Here is a 14,620-nt window from a genome sequence, read left to right as displayed (position 1 = left end):
TGTTCCGCGGGACTGGGTTAGTAACCCCTCCCCTCCCCTCCCCTCCCCTCCCCTTTCCCCTATCCAGGCTGATGATAACACAAACAGCAACAGCTCCCCACAACACAACTCTGTCTCCTGCCTCAGTTTTAATATTTAACTGGCTCTACTAGCGTGACATTTAAATATTGTTGGAACATAGGGACCTATAACCTACAATAAAAGGGACACAAAGGTGATAAATAAACCTAAGCAAATGATTACATGACTTTGAGAAAATGATTCATGTTGTATGGGGTGGAAAAATAATGTAAAGACACACTGGTAGGCAAAAAGCTAAAAAAATAAATAAAAATAAACTACAGGGTCAAAGGTTCCCCAAACGCGCCACTTAGCCTACTCTCTTAGAAAACAAAACCCAAACACGTGTTTTCTCATTGTTTGGATGTCTCATTTTTTAAGTTATTTTGGTTAATTGTTAAATCATGTTTTCTGCACATTTTAATTAATTCTGGAAAGTAATTATACATTTACTCAAATACTGTACTGAAGTACAATATAAGGTACTTGTTCTTAACTTGTGTATTTACAGTTTACAGCCTGACCCCTGGGTTGGGAACCACTGGACTAGAGCCGGTAAGGTGCTGCTAATGCTGCTAATGGGTATCGTAGCTTCCCGGCCCCGGCAAGTTTGAAGAACGAAACATGGAGGATACCACATGTATTCAAAATCTTCTTCTTCGCCCAGAAAAAGAAAAAGGAGATTGAAAAGAGCAAGAGACCGGTGTCATCAGCATAAAGCGTGAAGGCTACCGTAGCTGTAATACCTACTTTGAACTGCGTGGCGCGAGAGAGTTGATTGCGATATATGAGCTAGATGGGAGAAATTCCCACACACTGGACCTTTAAGGCCGATATCGATATAAATGTTCTGTGATCTCAAAATCCGATATTCCGATATATCGACCCGATATATATATACGTGTAACAAAACATAAACAGATTTCCCTAATTATTTGTAGTTATTTATGAGTCCTCACTAAAATAATATGATAATGCAGTTTAAAAATAAACTTGTTTGTTTTATTGTCACAACAGAACATCAAAATATATTAAAGTTCTGATAAATAAAATGTATAAAAATACAAACTTAAGATATAAAACTTGAAGGGTTAAACACAAGTGTTGCCAACATGGAGGTTGTAGAGCGCCCTCTGGTGGACAGACTACGCAACGCCAACACTCACAACATGGTTGAAGGGTCCGTTTTTATTTTATTTTTCAAATATTCATTTATCGGCCATTATAAATGCCGATACCGATAGTTTGGAAAATGCCTAATATCGGCCGATCGACACTGGACTAATCGACCTGCTACAACAATAACATGTTGCTTACACACAATGAACCCCACAGCCTGAGAACTACCTTTGCAAGGTGAGCCAAATTTTGTCTCGCAAGCCAATCAGAGCAGAGTGGGCTTTTCGGAAGGGGGGCTTAAAGAGACAGGGGCTAAAACGGAGCGTTTCAGACAGAGGGTGAATACAGTTATATTCAGACAAACAGTATATATATCTTATATATTTTTTTTACATTAAAGCATGTAAACATTTTCTAGTAAAAATCTGTCTGAACCTGAAATTCTTTTTAGAATTACATTTCTCCTTTAATGTATTGATGGGGATTGCGTACTCCGCACTGTCAGGAATCAACAAGTAGAGTCCTTTATTTCTTTATTGGTCTAAAAGTAGTCTAATGTAGCCTAAATAGTGAGTAAAATAACAACAACATATGAATAAGCCTCTAATATTCCCTCAAAAGTGTATCTTGTAGAATGTTAACTCCCTCCAAGCGCTCTAACAACCCCTACCCCCTATTTCCCGAAAAAAAGGAGGTCTGCTCTGGAAATCTGCACTTTGATATGTGCATTTTCAAACCAAGAGGAGACAAAGAGCTAAAATGTAAATTATTTAATGTGTCAAAAGGATCAGCCTCAAGCTATAGCAGCTACAGATAACAGAGGACCAGCAGGGATATAAGACAAATGCTGTTTATTGGTACTTCAACTGAAATGGTCAATCTTTGTAGCAGTGTAACATGTACTACTGCTTGCTCTGCAGTGCATTTATCTTCTGATAATAAAAAGGAAGCATGGCATTTTCTCTCTTTCTCTCTCTCTCTCTCTCTCTTTTTCTCTCAATTTAATTTTGCAAATCCACTCATGGTTGCCTTCACAAAACACACACGCTCAAACTGAATGGAAAATTAAATATTACCCAACAATAACATTGGGCCAGCAGACTCCATTTGATGCACTGTGTGAGACTGAACAGATACATTATGCAAACACACACACACTCACACACACATACAAACACACATACAAACAAGTTTCCACGCTTCAAACTGAAGCGTGTTACACCTTCACCCCTGGCTGTGTTTAGAGATAAGAGTCAAAATGTCAACAGTGGCCAGCGAAGCATATTTGTACAGTGTCTATAACGTATTCCAAATGCACTGTAGGTACAACTGTGCATGTAAAAATTTAGTTTATTGGTAGTGATTACATTTGAACATTTGAATAGCATGTAGACCGACTTCTTATTAAATCCAATAACTAAACATAAAAGACACATAGCCTATCTCTAATATTCCTGTTTGGACTCATATTTGTGGTCCTCCAGTGTGTAACATTTTCCGTCTCTTATCTTTTTAGTTATCATCACCGTGACTAAAATTTACTTTTTTTCTACAAGCTGGGTTTGCAGTTTTGCTTTCTATTTCGCAAATCCTCGCCTTCGTCTCTCTGTCTGTCGTGTTTATTTGGAAGCTACGGCTTGTGTAAACCAAAGGCCAGTACACAGTGTGTTGGAGCCCTGCCTGTGCTGACAGACCTCTGGAGGAGAGGCACGCAATCACTGAAAACAGTCAACTGGACCAAAGGACACAGCTGGCACAGAAACACAACCAACCAGGAGCAAACGCACAACTTAGGTGATCTAATTAACTAAATGGATGAAACACCGTGGTCATTTTATAGATGAAATTTTAAAATAAATGGATCTGTATTGCCCTTTAGTAGGTCTCTGTTCTGCTAAATGGTGCTGTAATAACCGAATAATTAAGGTTGAAGTCACTCAGATTTATCATTTAGAGAATTCACTACCTTGAGGTTTAATAAAGGAATTGTTAATACTTACTAACACATTGTTTTGTTAATAATGTTACTTATGGTGGCCGGGTTGGTTCAGTGGGTAGAGCAGGCGCACATATATGCATATCTGCATGTCTTCCCCCTCTCTCTCCCCTTCCTCACCTAGCTGTCCTGTCAAATTAAAAATTATCTTAAAAAAAATATATGTTACTTATGCAGCTGTTAGGGACAACAGAGGCTCATCCCAGTGGATTTATTCATTCTCCCAGTGCAGCTGAGCTTGTGTGGTTTTCACCTTTGTCGCATCTTTTTCTTGGTTTATTTCCTTTTTTTTTACACTTGTGTCAACTGATAGTGTCACTGCTTTATCCGTCTTTTGTTCTGTCATATCCTCACACAGGATGAGCAGCTGTCTGTCTCCGGCTTTTTGTTGTTATCCATTAAATAATCTGTATCGTTCACAATCCTGCTCTGACAAGCTCAGACTTACACCTGAAACTGCAATAGAACTAAGTCATAGAGACAGAAACTGTGACTCACAACCTCCCCTCCAAATTACTCAGTCAACATATCCGATCAGTAACAGTTTCCTTGTCATCCCACGCCTCAGACTGGATGACCTTGCTACCACAGTCATTATTGTAGGGTTCGGTTTTGATTTATTCATTTCAAAGAAATGTCACGTGAAAAGACAGGCCATTCAGACAATAATCAACATGTTGCCACTGAACAATAATTGTGAAGTGAATAGATGGAGTTCACAAAAGCTGAAATAAATGCAATTTACATGGAGTTCTCTAACTTCATTTTTTAACTTTTATAACACTGCGTCCAAACCAGTTTTATGAAACTGACAGATAAAATCTGATACATGGACAATACATGCACATATTATATATGAATATTTACATACTGTATTGGGACATACATTTTGATTTAATGTCATCACATATATTAAAAATGGTACATGCTCTGGCAGAAAATGTGGTTTTGTTCAAATAATATAATATGTATGGGCATACATGATTTGCAATAAACAGTGCAATATACACCTCTATGTTCACCATAAATTGCATGCATTCATTTGTGCAGTAATCATATAACATAAGTCTCTTTTTGCTTCAGAAAAAAAACAGAACAAGATAGAAAGTGCACAGTACAGTTTTGTCAATTTACAATAAATGTAGGCTATGTAATGTATTTAAACCACCAAATGTAATAATTATATACCATGCTGAGCTGAGCTGTACAGTGTTATAGCTTAATATTGAAAGTTAAAGGTCAGAAAGTGGAGATATTTCAAGAGGAGGGGTTGTTGGATTAGTTTTACAAATTGTATAGTGCAAACTATACAAAACAACTATAAACATAATTTTTCCGATGTTAGCCTTTAGTTAAGAGAAGGAACTGGCCTGTGGTGTTAATGGTATGTTTAATAAGTATAATATATTTAACATAGGCTACCAATCAGGATGGAATGTGTAGTTTGCCCGTTCGTGTTGTTGGCACATTATGACGATGGGTGCCGCTGTTAGGCAGATATCAAATCATTACTGGCCCACATGAGTGGAGTGTTTTCAATAGAGCTGTGTTTGCTCCGGCTGTCTCTCTTCCGTGGAGCCGAGATATCAAACTACAATACAATACAATACAATTCCCTGTCATATCATATCGTTGAAACATATTTTTTTGTTTTTATCATCGGAACTCTGACAAAACTGTCCTGCCTCTTTAAAGGTACCGCACGCTGCGTCCTCAGAGCATGCGCAGTAAGGGGGAGCGACAGCCCCAATGAAAAACAACAACAATCACTACAGCGGGGCTAGGAAAAAAGAGATGGTTCCTTGAAGCTCAACACGTCTGGCCCTTATCACAGTACTTATCCCAGCCAATTTTCTGCTATTTCTAGCGAAGCTTTATATGTCAATGGTGCCGAGCCCATGAACTTGGCCAGTCAAAGTGGGGATGCTGGCGGAAGCCAGCTTCTCTTCGCCAACTTCAACCAGGACAACACGTAAGACTGGGCCGGGGAGAGCGTCTGGGGATCCGATGGCCTGTGCTGTCAAGCTAGCTGACGTTAGCTAGCTCAGTGTAGACTTATCGGAGCGCCTCACAGAGTGACAGGGCTCGATGGGAAATAGCCTGGATGTAATTTCTCACAATCGAAATGACTAGCTACCAGTACACGCTAATGTTAGCTAACGTTAGCTAAGTAAACTTTCCGGTTGAAGCTCGGTTACGGGTTATTTCACCCGTCACTAGCATAGCTTTCTAGCTAACATGATGCTGTGTAGTCCAAGGCTAACTTTAGCCACAATACACATGTAACGTGAGGTTAGGTGTCATGTAAGTTCTTGGGGGGGCTGTGGTAAATATGGTTAATATACTGAATTGTATAAGATAGACATAGCTGAAGTATATGTGGTTTTTATGTTTTGGGCGCAAGCGCTTAACGGATTATTATTGTTTACGACTGGCGCTACAGTTAGGGACTGTTTGACAATGCGGTCACGTTAACAGACACACACAGTTTTGTTTTTAGACATACTTTAATAAGACATGTAGCCAGATATACCCTTGTGGTAAACGGAGGGCTAGTCCGCTAAATTTACTGGTGACTGCTCTAGACCGCAGAGGCCTCTTATTGCAAAACTGCTCCAGTCGTGTGATCGTTGTCACAATCTGACCATTGCATGCAGTGACGCCAAAACCACTGGAAATCACCTTAAACAGGCTGATCCCAGTTTGAAACGCCTCTGTGAGCTGTAATAACGACATTTGAGTCAGTATCCATTGTGTGTGTGTGTATTGGTGTAATAACATGCTGATGCAATGATTGTTCAATGCTGCTGTTGTGTCTATCTCTGTTATTTACGTAGGTCCTTAGCTGTTGGCACCAAATCAGGATACAAGTTTTTCTCCCTGTCCTCTGTGGACAAATTGGAGCAGATATATGAATGTAGTAAGTATTGTCTACGCTCTGTCGTTACATTCTGATGCCCTCTCTGCCACTTGTGTGTACAATCTCATTAGTCAATCAGGGAGAAGATTGAGTACACAATCCTTGTGTATGTACAATTACTTTATAAGCAGTATTATTGCTCAGTCATATTTGTTTTTGAGTAATTGTGTTTAATGCATGCTGTCTAGACACAATCACTGCACCGTTAGGGCGTTGCTGTTACTTTAAATATTAATAAAGTTTGTCAGCACTTTTCCAACCCCCCCATGCTGAAACATCAAGAGTGCTCCTCATTTTTAGATTTACATCATTTATAGTATACCTGTGAACTACCCATGTATGCTCACATTTATATTTTTGATAATCCTGTTTAATTTGAATAGCCAATGCAATAGCAGGTAGCAGGAGACTCAAGTTGTGTAGTAGTGAGAAGCGGAAAAGCGTTTTGGCCCAGTAAGTGCTATTGTCTATAATTCATGAGCCCAGCCTTTGCTCAGTAAGTTAACTGAACATACGTAGTGTGCTTAAAGTTTTGCCGGTGTGTTCAGGAACAACGAAACCTCTGTGAATAAGCTTAATGCCCAAATAATGTTGATATGTGATGCTTTTCATTTGCATTCATTCCCTTAATATTGCAATTGGCACAAAAAGGCAGCTAATAAGAGATGACAGGATGCCACCAAGTGAACATTGTGAAGTGAAGATTTGTGTGTGTGTGTGTGTGTGTGTGTGTGTGTGTGTGTGTGTGTGTGTGTGTGTGTGTGTGTGTGTGTGTGTTCCTGCAGCGGATACGGAGGATGTGTGTATTGTGGAGCGTCTGTTCTCCAGCAGCCTGGTGGCCATCGTCAGCCTGAAGGCCCCCAGGAAGCTCAAAGTCTGTCACTTCAAGAAGGGAACCGAGATCTGCAACTACTCCTATTCCAACACTATACTGGCTGTCAAGCTCAACAGACAGGTAGCAAGACAAGGGCAAATATTTATTTATTTATAATTACCTGTCTGTCAGACGTTCTGTCTCACGCATTTCCTTTTGAAATAGTCACATATTCATCAAACAGAAGATGTATTTATCTTGTGCAAATGACATTGTTGGCTAATGCGTCACGACAGCAAAATGTCCTTATCCTATTAGTGTTTGCCTTTGACAGTCATGTTGTTGATGTTTTGTGGTTCCTGTGCAGAGGCTGATTGTGTGTCTGGAGGAGTCACTTTACATTCACAACATCCGAGACATGAAAGTGCTGCACACTATCAGAGAAACTCCACCCAACCCTTCAGGTGAGTCGGAAGAACGACGAGCAGTATCTCAACATAGTGTAGTATGTGTATAGTGTGTGCGATATGCGATAGGGGTGGTGATGGCGCAGTGGATATGACACATACCTTTGGTGCGGGAGACCCGGGTTCAATTCCCACTGCAATACATCAACCAATGTGTCCTTGAGCAAGACAATTAACCCATTGTTGCTCCAGGGGTGTGTGACCTCTATAGTAGGGACATATATAGCAATTGTAAGTCGCTTTGGATAAAAGCATCAGCTAAATGACATGTAATGTGATAATATTAGTTTAGTTTAGACTTTTTATTTGTCCCTGTAGGGCAATTTGTTCTGCACCAAGACATAAACACAAGACAGTCACAAATGCAAAACCAAACTACATAAAAATACTTAATGTTACAATGCTCATAGGATGAAAAAACATTGAAAAATACTGGGTTTTTTCCCTTTCAGTATACTATGTGCTCAAACTCTAGTTCTCAAACCAGAAACGTCACTTTCCTCAGAGCGTGGGGGGATTTGGGTTTCTCTTTCATTTTCATTATAAGTTTATTTTTAGTTCACGGTTGACTCCGTTTGGTTTGCTGTTACCCTAAAGGCTGAAAACTGTCACTGTGGTATACACCCACTGAACAAACACCCACTCACGCTGTCAGAACTATTGTAACCATTTTGATGATTGCAGTCTCTTTATGCACTTGAGTCATTCTTTCAGTTTCACTTATTGTCAAGTTCAGATAAATGTGGTTCTGCTGGAATCTGATTTATCTTCCTTTCGTTGGCTTCCATTGTTAATAAGTTTGTATTTGTGCTCATATTTCTCCAGGATTGTGCGCCCTTTCCATCAGCAATGATAACTGTTACCTGGCTTACCCTGGCAGTGCTACGATAGGAGAAGTTCAGGTGTTTGACACCGTCAACCTGGTAGGTGATCGCCAACACAGTAAAGCTTCACTATCTTTCTTTTATAAAGCCTGTCTATTTCATCTTTCAGACCAACCTTTTCCCCTCACCTCGTATTTTCATCCTTAGCACTTTTCTATCATACATAACAAAACAAATGCCTGTTGCATGCACAGCTGACGGGCTGTTTCCATTGCTTATTCAATTTCATATAAAAGAAATGTAAATTGTCCGTTGAGACTCTGTCCTCCCTATTCTGACAGGCAGTGTTTGCTATCATCAGTCACAGCTGATTCGCACTGTTCTAACTAGTGTCTTTGTGTGTTTTCCAGCGAGCGGCTAATATGATTCCAGCCCACGACAGCCCATTAGCGGCTCTGGCTTTCGACGCCAGCGGAACCAAACTGGCCACGGCCTCGGAGAAGGTAAGACGGTTCACTGTACAGTACATTAGCACGATGTCTGTGTGGCTCATTTGCGCGTGATTTTGTTTTCCGCCTGAGCAAATACGGATCACTGTTGTTGCTTTCGCCCCCTGAGTTTTGTCATCCTCTGTGTATCTTTCACTTCCTCCCCAGGGCACAGTCATCCGTGTCTTCTCAATCCCGGAGGGACAGAAGCTCTTTGAGTTTCGAAGAGGAGTCAAGAGGTAGGTGATCTGTTGAGTGATGGACTACAGTTCTGAAAATTGCAGCTGTTTTGCTGTGGATGGACTAGCATGATTCGGTATTTGTGTTTGTTGCATGCGTTCGTGTGTACTGTATATCTGTGTTCACCTGCTTCCCTGTACGTGCCTGTTTCTCATCTTAGGTGTGTTAGCATCTGCTCGTTGGCGTTCAGCATGGAAGGCCTGTACCTGTCGGCCTCCAGCAACACAGAGACTGTCCATATCTTCAAATTAGAGACACAGAAGGAGAAGTATGTGTACGTACCTTTTTGTCTCTGTCTTAATACGTCAGATTAAAAAAAAAAAAAAAAAAAAAAAAAAAAAAACGTTTCTGAGGGTTGCAATTTCCTTCCCATTTATTTGTGCTTGATGCTCCTCAGAGAAGCCGATGATTCTCACATTGTGTGTGTGTGTGTGTGTGTGTGTGTGTGTGTGTGTGTGTGTGTGTGTGTGTGTGTGTGTGTGTGTGTGTGTGTGTGTCTAGGCCAGCAGAGGAGCCCACCACATGGGGAGGGTACCTGGGCAAGGTCCTGATGGCGTCCACCACCTACCTGCCTTCTCAGGTTACGGAAATGTTCACCCAGGGGCGAGCCTTCGCCACTGTGCGTCTGCCCTTCTGCGGACATAAGAACATCTGCGCCTTAGCTGTGTGAGTATACACTCTCTCTCACACACACACACACACACACACACACACACACACACACACACACACACACACACAGAAATGCAGCCTTTAGTGAGCAAAATGGAGAGAGCATGTGGATGTCAATCAACAGGGTTGAGAGGAGTCTATATGCAAACATAGAATACGTATGTACACATACAACAGTCTTTTTGTTTAGTTGTTGAAATCCGTCATGTGTGAGGTTTAAAATTCAGTTGATGTCACTCTTACTGATGCTTTCTTGCTATTGCTGTTCATGCTAACTACCAGTTCGCTGCTTCTATAAAATATGAATCTCTTTACATCCCGGGGGCCCTGGATTTGATCTGAGAAGATGTTACCCAACAGGGTTTAGAGCAGCATATTTTTAATGAACTAGGAGGCGTCTTAATGACTGTTTGTGTTATATCAGTCTGTAATGGAGTCCCTTTTGATGAGAAAGCGCTGCAGATCATTACCTCAGGCCAAAGAAAACTGTGATCCAAACACTGTTTCAGCAGTTGCAACAGCATACCAAGCCATGCTAGCTAAAGGCGATCCATAATTAAGCGGGCTCTTTGTGTTGTTTTTTTTCTTGTGTGAAATCAGGATTCAGAAGATTCCCAGGTTGTTGGTGGCCGCATCAGATGGTTACCTGTATCTGTACAACCTGGATCCACAAGAGGGAGGGGAATGCACACTTATGAAGCAGCACAGGTAAGACACACACACACACACCAGTGTTTCCTCTATGTTGATTGGCAAGTGGCGGTCCGCCACTGTTAGATTTCTCCCGCCACGGTATCAGAAAAAAGCCGTCTATCAGCAGTGATTGTTGTTTGCGACTTGTGATTGAGTCGCAGAATAGCGCGGGCACGCGTGCCACTCAGAGAAAAGGGAGAAAAAAAAAAGAGACAGGCTGTCGAACTTATATTGTCAGTTCATTTAAGCCTGTATTAATCTATAGTTCTGGCACATTTTTAGCTTCACCTTCACCTGCTAGCTAAATTGCACGTGGCTGTTGATTCAATACAACACCCTTGATATCATATCATGGCATAGTAGGCTAAACCGTGATTATTTCATACATTCATGAAACATATTGGGGGGAAATTCATTCAACATAATTCACAGCCAAATAACAATTAAAAGTATGTTATTTGAACATTTATAACCTAACCTAACCTGCCACTGTCTGCTGCGGTGCGCAGCGCTGTTTGGACCGTGCGCCACTTCCCTTATTTTTTTTTTCTCCATAAACTCCGCTCTCAGCTCCTCTGCCAGTTGCTGCATGAACTTCCTCCGGGACATTTTACAGCTGGTGCACTCCTTGGAGAGGATGTGTGCAATGTTTCCAGCCAGTTGTAGCATGTATAAAGTTATATGAACACGTAGACAGCTTCCGGCCATCTAGGCTACGTGTAGGCCTACGGCGCCTTTCACAGAGCGAGCGCCCGGTGCTTCTCTTCTGATTCAGAACAGAGTCCATCCACGCCGTAGCCTGCGTTACCAACTCTGGCGTTGCCTTCGGCCCATCGGTGATGCCCACTAGACTCTGGATTGGGCCGAATTTTTCTGTTCGAGCCGGCCCGCGTCCAACAGAGCCGTTACCGAACCCGGCCCGAGTCCGACAGGCATTAAGAAATTTGTGTCAGTTCAAATCTCATTTTTTCCTCTCATACTAATGACACATGTAGGCTACGTTTGTTTGTGTGGAAAGCCCTTTTTTATTAAGCAATTGTAGGAAGGCATTCGGAAATGTCAACAGATTAGCGCATCAGCGCATGGGGAAACAAGCGCACGTTAATCAGCTGTTAAAATGTTCAATGAGTTAACCTCTCCTGATCGCTTCATTTCCGACCGTGATCAGAAAACCAGCGGAGACTGGTTACCTCCAGGGCCGACGTTATAACATGAAAATCCACTAACTCTGCTCCGGTTGCATCTACAACACGTCTGCTTCCTCTTTCTCTAGCTCTCTTCTGCCCACTTAGGCTACCACCTTAATGCCCTTAATGCCCACACTTGTTACTCGAGACCGCTAGTTCCGTTTCTCTGACAGAAACTATGATTATTACTAAGCAACCAAGATGCATCTTCAACCACGCAAAAGATTCAAAACAAAACCGCGAAAATGGCCAAAATCGGTAAAAGTGATTGTATTTTCTTTGCCTTTTGTGTAATGCATATAGCCTAAAAACAATTTTAAATGAAAATACAGACTATTTTAGGAAAAGTCAGGTACCAGCAGGATTGTATTTTTTTATTTAGCAAAGTTATTACACATATACATTTCAAAACAGGCCACAGGGGTACCATCTAGCAGCATGCTTGCTACTCAGCATTAATGGGCCACCTCTTTCTGAATTCCCCTATAACCGAGCCTTGGAGTTATTTTTCCAAAAGCCAAGAAAAATCAAATGCACACAGCAAGGCTGCCAACTTTGCCACTGAGGCAAATATGCAATTAGTTTCATTATTAATGGTTTCATACTAAAGCCTACTTTGGGTTTTGGTTTCCCTATGAAGAATTTCTTGTAAAATTCATTTTGTAGACCTACAGTTCCTCAAAAATACAGTTCAATCAAAACAAAATCAAAATAGGCCTCATTGTGTTTGAATAGTGGTGAATAAATATATTTGTTGCAGCGAAGTGGGGGGTGGGTTCGACAGATCTGCCCCCACTGCTAAAAATAATCCTAGAGGAAACACTACACACACACACACACACACACACACACACACACACACACACACACACACACACAGTAAATTCATAGCGAATGTGGCAGATGTAGAGTGACGATGCATCGGTCACTGAACACTATAATCTGAAGTTTTACACAACTAACAGCCTGAAATTTGGTGATTTGTGCTGACCTTTTCTGTTACTGGATCCCCTCAGGTTAGACGGCAGCGCTGAGCCAGCCAATGAGATTCTGGAGCAGTCTCATGACCGCCCCCTCGTGGCCCAAACCTACAGTGCTGCTGTCCCCAAAGGTATGTCACACAAACGCTCACAAGTAATACTTTATTTTACAGGTCCTTCATTTCCTTATTTTTATAAGCAGTGGTATATTTCCAGATGAATTATACTTATATAAGATAATTACTATAATTTTATTTTTGAACATTTCTGACGACCCTTTGGTTGTGTGTTTATTGTGCTGTTTACGTCTACTACTTCTATTCTCCTGTATTTTTAATTGTATGCTTAAGTTACCTTTGGACACATTTAACATTGAATTAGGAAATAAGAGACATGTAAAATAAGACGTTACATGGTTTCGTTGTCATTGTGTTTGCTTAATCTCTGGCAAAAAGTATGGCAACGGACGAGGCTCAAATTTCATGTCGCCATCAGCTATTGAGTTGCAGTAATTTCAGGAAGGATATCAAGAAAAAAAATCTTCCTTCATGACATTGGACTTTGTTACAGAAAGTAAGTCGTGTGCAAAGTTGTTTGTTTCGTCATTTGACCTTTTGACCTCTTGTTTCCTAGGTTACTGCGAAGAGCAGGGCGCCGTGGGAGGGGCGGGGCTAGAAGATGACCTCAACGACTTGCGCTTAGAGGAAGAGAACGAGCAACCGCCGCTCATCCTTGAAACTGACTGACTTAACGGACGGCTGTACCCACCAATCAGAGGGCTCCTCTGGTGCTGCTATGAACATGTGACACAAGGGGGGCAGGAGCAGGATCAGAGACAGGGGTGTTTTTTAAAAACGCTCAAAGCGTTCAAGAGCCTGTCTTGTCAGTCTTATCTTTGGGTTTGTCTGTTCACATACATCTTGACCCTTTTTTCTCCCTCCTTCCACTACTACCTTTTCCCTCAGTTTGCCCGCGCGGGCCAAACTAACGCTTTGCATGTACATGTGCCAACTGCTAAAAACATGCTCCAATGTGAAAACGAGTATCTGTGAGTGTGTGTGTGAGTGTGTTGGACGTTTGATTTAAAAAAAAGAAAAAAGTAGCTGTGTCTCCATTTAAGACACACAGACGCAAGCACTGTGTAAACATGAAAGTGATCGTGTAAGTGCCTCTCTGCTCCAGTGTCATGGTTTCTTCTGTTTTGAGAGGAGGAGCTCTTTGCATTGGCTTAATAAAATCTATTTTCAGTTGTCGGATCTTAATCGAGGGTGTGTACTATCTTGGCTAACCCTTTCCTCCCTCACGTACAGTCACACAGTGTCCTGCGAAGAGTGTGGCATCACTCATCTGGCTCAAGTTCACCCTCCAAAGAATGTTTTAGAAGCCTTTGGCGTGAGGCAGAGGTGTTTGCGAAGAGTTTGTGTGATTGTGCTGAGAGCTCATTTGTGTGTGGGTGTGTGTGTGGGTTTGCTGGGCATGTACATTAGCAAAACACAGAGTAATTAGTCTCTACTTGTCCCCCCAGTTCACTTTTACCTCATCCAAACAGGCTCAGTGGACCTTCCTGCCCTCTTCCTCCATCCCCCATCCCCCTGCCGCCCCCTTCAAGGCCTGCAACCATTGGTTGATTTTACTCTGATATTAACGCTCTTTTAAACCTACATAATCATAACCAATGATGTGTCATGCGTAAGAAAACATGCATGGTGTTGTTGATGTGGTACTTTGTCCATACATCAAAGACATTTGGCTGCTGAGGATCACTTAGCAGATCAGTTGAGAAAGGCAGGAGGCTGTCAGTGATTTGTCTTCAATGACAGCCTCCTTGTGCGACTCACCCCCACTGTATCTCTACTCTGTACATTGCTAGATGTGGAAAGATATCACTGTACCATATTGTCAGGTTATGACCGTGGCTTCAAGATCTTACACACTGGGATAAGTGAGTGAACTGTGGATTATAATTTGATCGATCTGGAGCTCAGGCTGAGCCTCAGCGGGTCCAGGATGCTGCATGATTCCCCACTAATCCTTCTGGTGTCGGAAGACGCTAAACGAGGACCAGCCATGGGATTGTCAGATGTTTTCTAATGATTTTGTAAAAAATGTGAAACGTTCATCCGAAACTAAAATGAAAATAAATTCCATGTTGATGTATGA

General features: G+C 41.6%; 1 protein-coding gene across 3 annotated transcripts; it reads left to right on the top strand.

Moving 5' to 3' along the window:
- The first annotated feature begins 4,904 nt into the window (after window positions 1-4,904).
- On the top strand, window positions 4,905-14,620 carry wipi2 (WD repeat domain, phosphoinositide interacting 2). 3 transcript variants are annotated; one of them, XM_028600419.1, is made up of 12 exons: window positions 4,905-5,147; window positions 6,013-6,095; window positions 6,881-7,050; window positions 7,277-7,373; window positions 8,202-8,299; window positions 8,611-8,703; window positions 8,857-8,927; window positions 9,089-9,196; window positions 9,430-9,594; window positions 10,201-10,308; window positions 12,497-12,591; window positions 13,094-14,620. In XM_028600419.1, exons 1-12 carry the CDS (start codon window positions 5,074-5,076, stop codon window positions 13,204-13,206), a joined length of 1,275 nt encoding a protein of 424 aa, XP_028456220.1. In that variant the 5' UTR covers window positions 4,905-5,073; the 3' UTR covers window positions 13,207-14,620. The 3 variants fall into 3 exon arrangements, with proteins under 3 accessions (XP_028456220.1, XP_028456219.1, XP_028456221.1); XM_028600418.1 differs by having other exon boundaries at window positions 9,089-9,202; XM_028600420.1 differs by lacking the exon at window positions 4,905-5,147 and adding an exon at window positions 5,175-5,479 and having other exon boundaries at window positions 9,089-9,202.

Source organism: Perca flavescens, chromosome 15 (assembly GCF_004354835.1).
Source record: "Perca flavescens isolate YP-PL-M2 chromosome 15, PFLA_1.0, whole genome shotgun sequence".
Classification (NCBI taxonomy): domain Eukaryota; kingdom Metazoa; phylum Chordata; class Actinopteri; order Perciformes; family Percidae; genus Perca; species Perca flavescens.
Note: the sequence above shows the minus strand (reverse complement) of the source record. Positions and strands in the feature narration are given on the sequence as shown.

Coding starts and splice junctions, on each gene's coding strand:
- wipi2 (XM_028600418.1), top strand. CDS start 5,074: ATGAACTTGGCCAGTCAAAGTGGGGATGCTGGCGGAAGCCAGCTTCTC. Junction 6,096..6,880: donor GGAGCAGATATATGAATGTA/GTAAGTATTGTC, acceptor GTGTTCCTGCAG/CGGATACGGAGGATGTGTGT. Junction 8,704..8,856: donor TGGCCACGGCCTCGGAGAAG/GTAAGACGGTTC, acceptor CTTCCTCCCCAG/GGCACAGTCATCCGTGTCTT.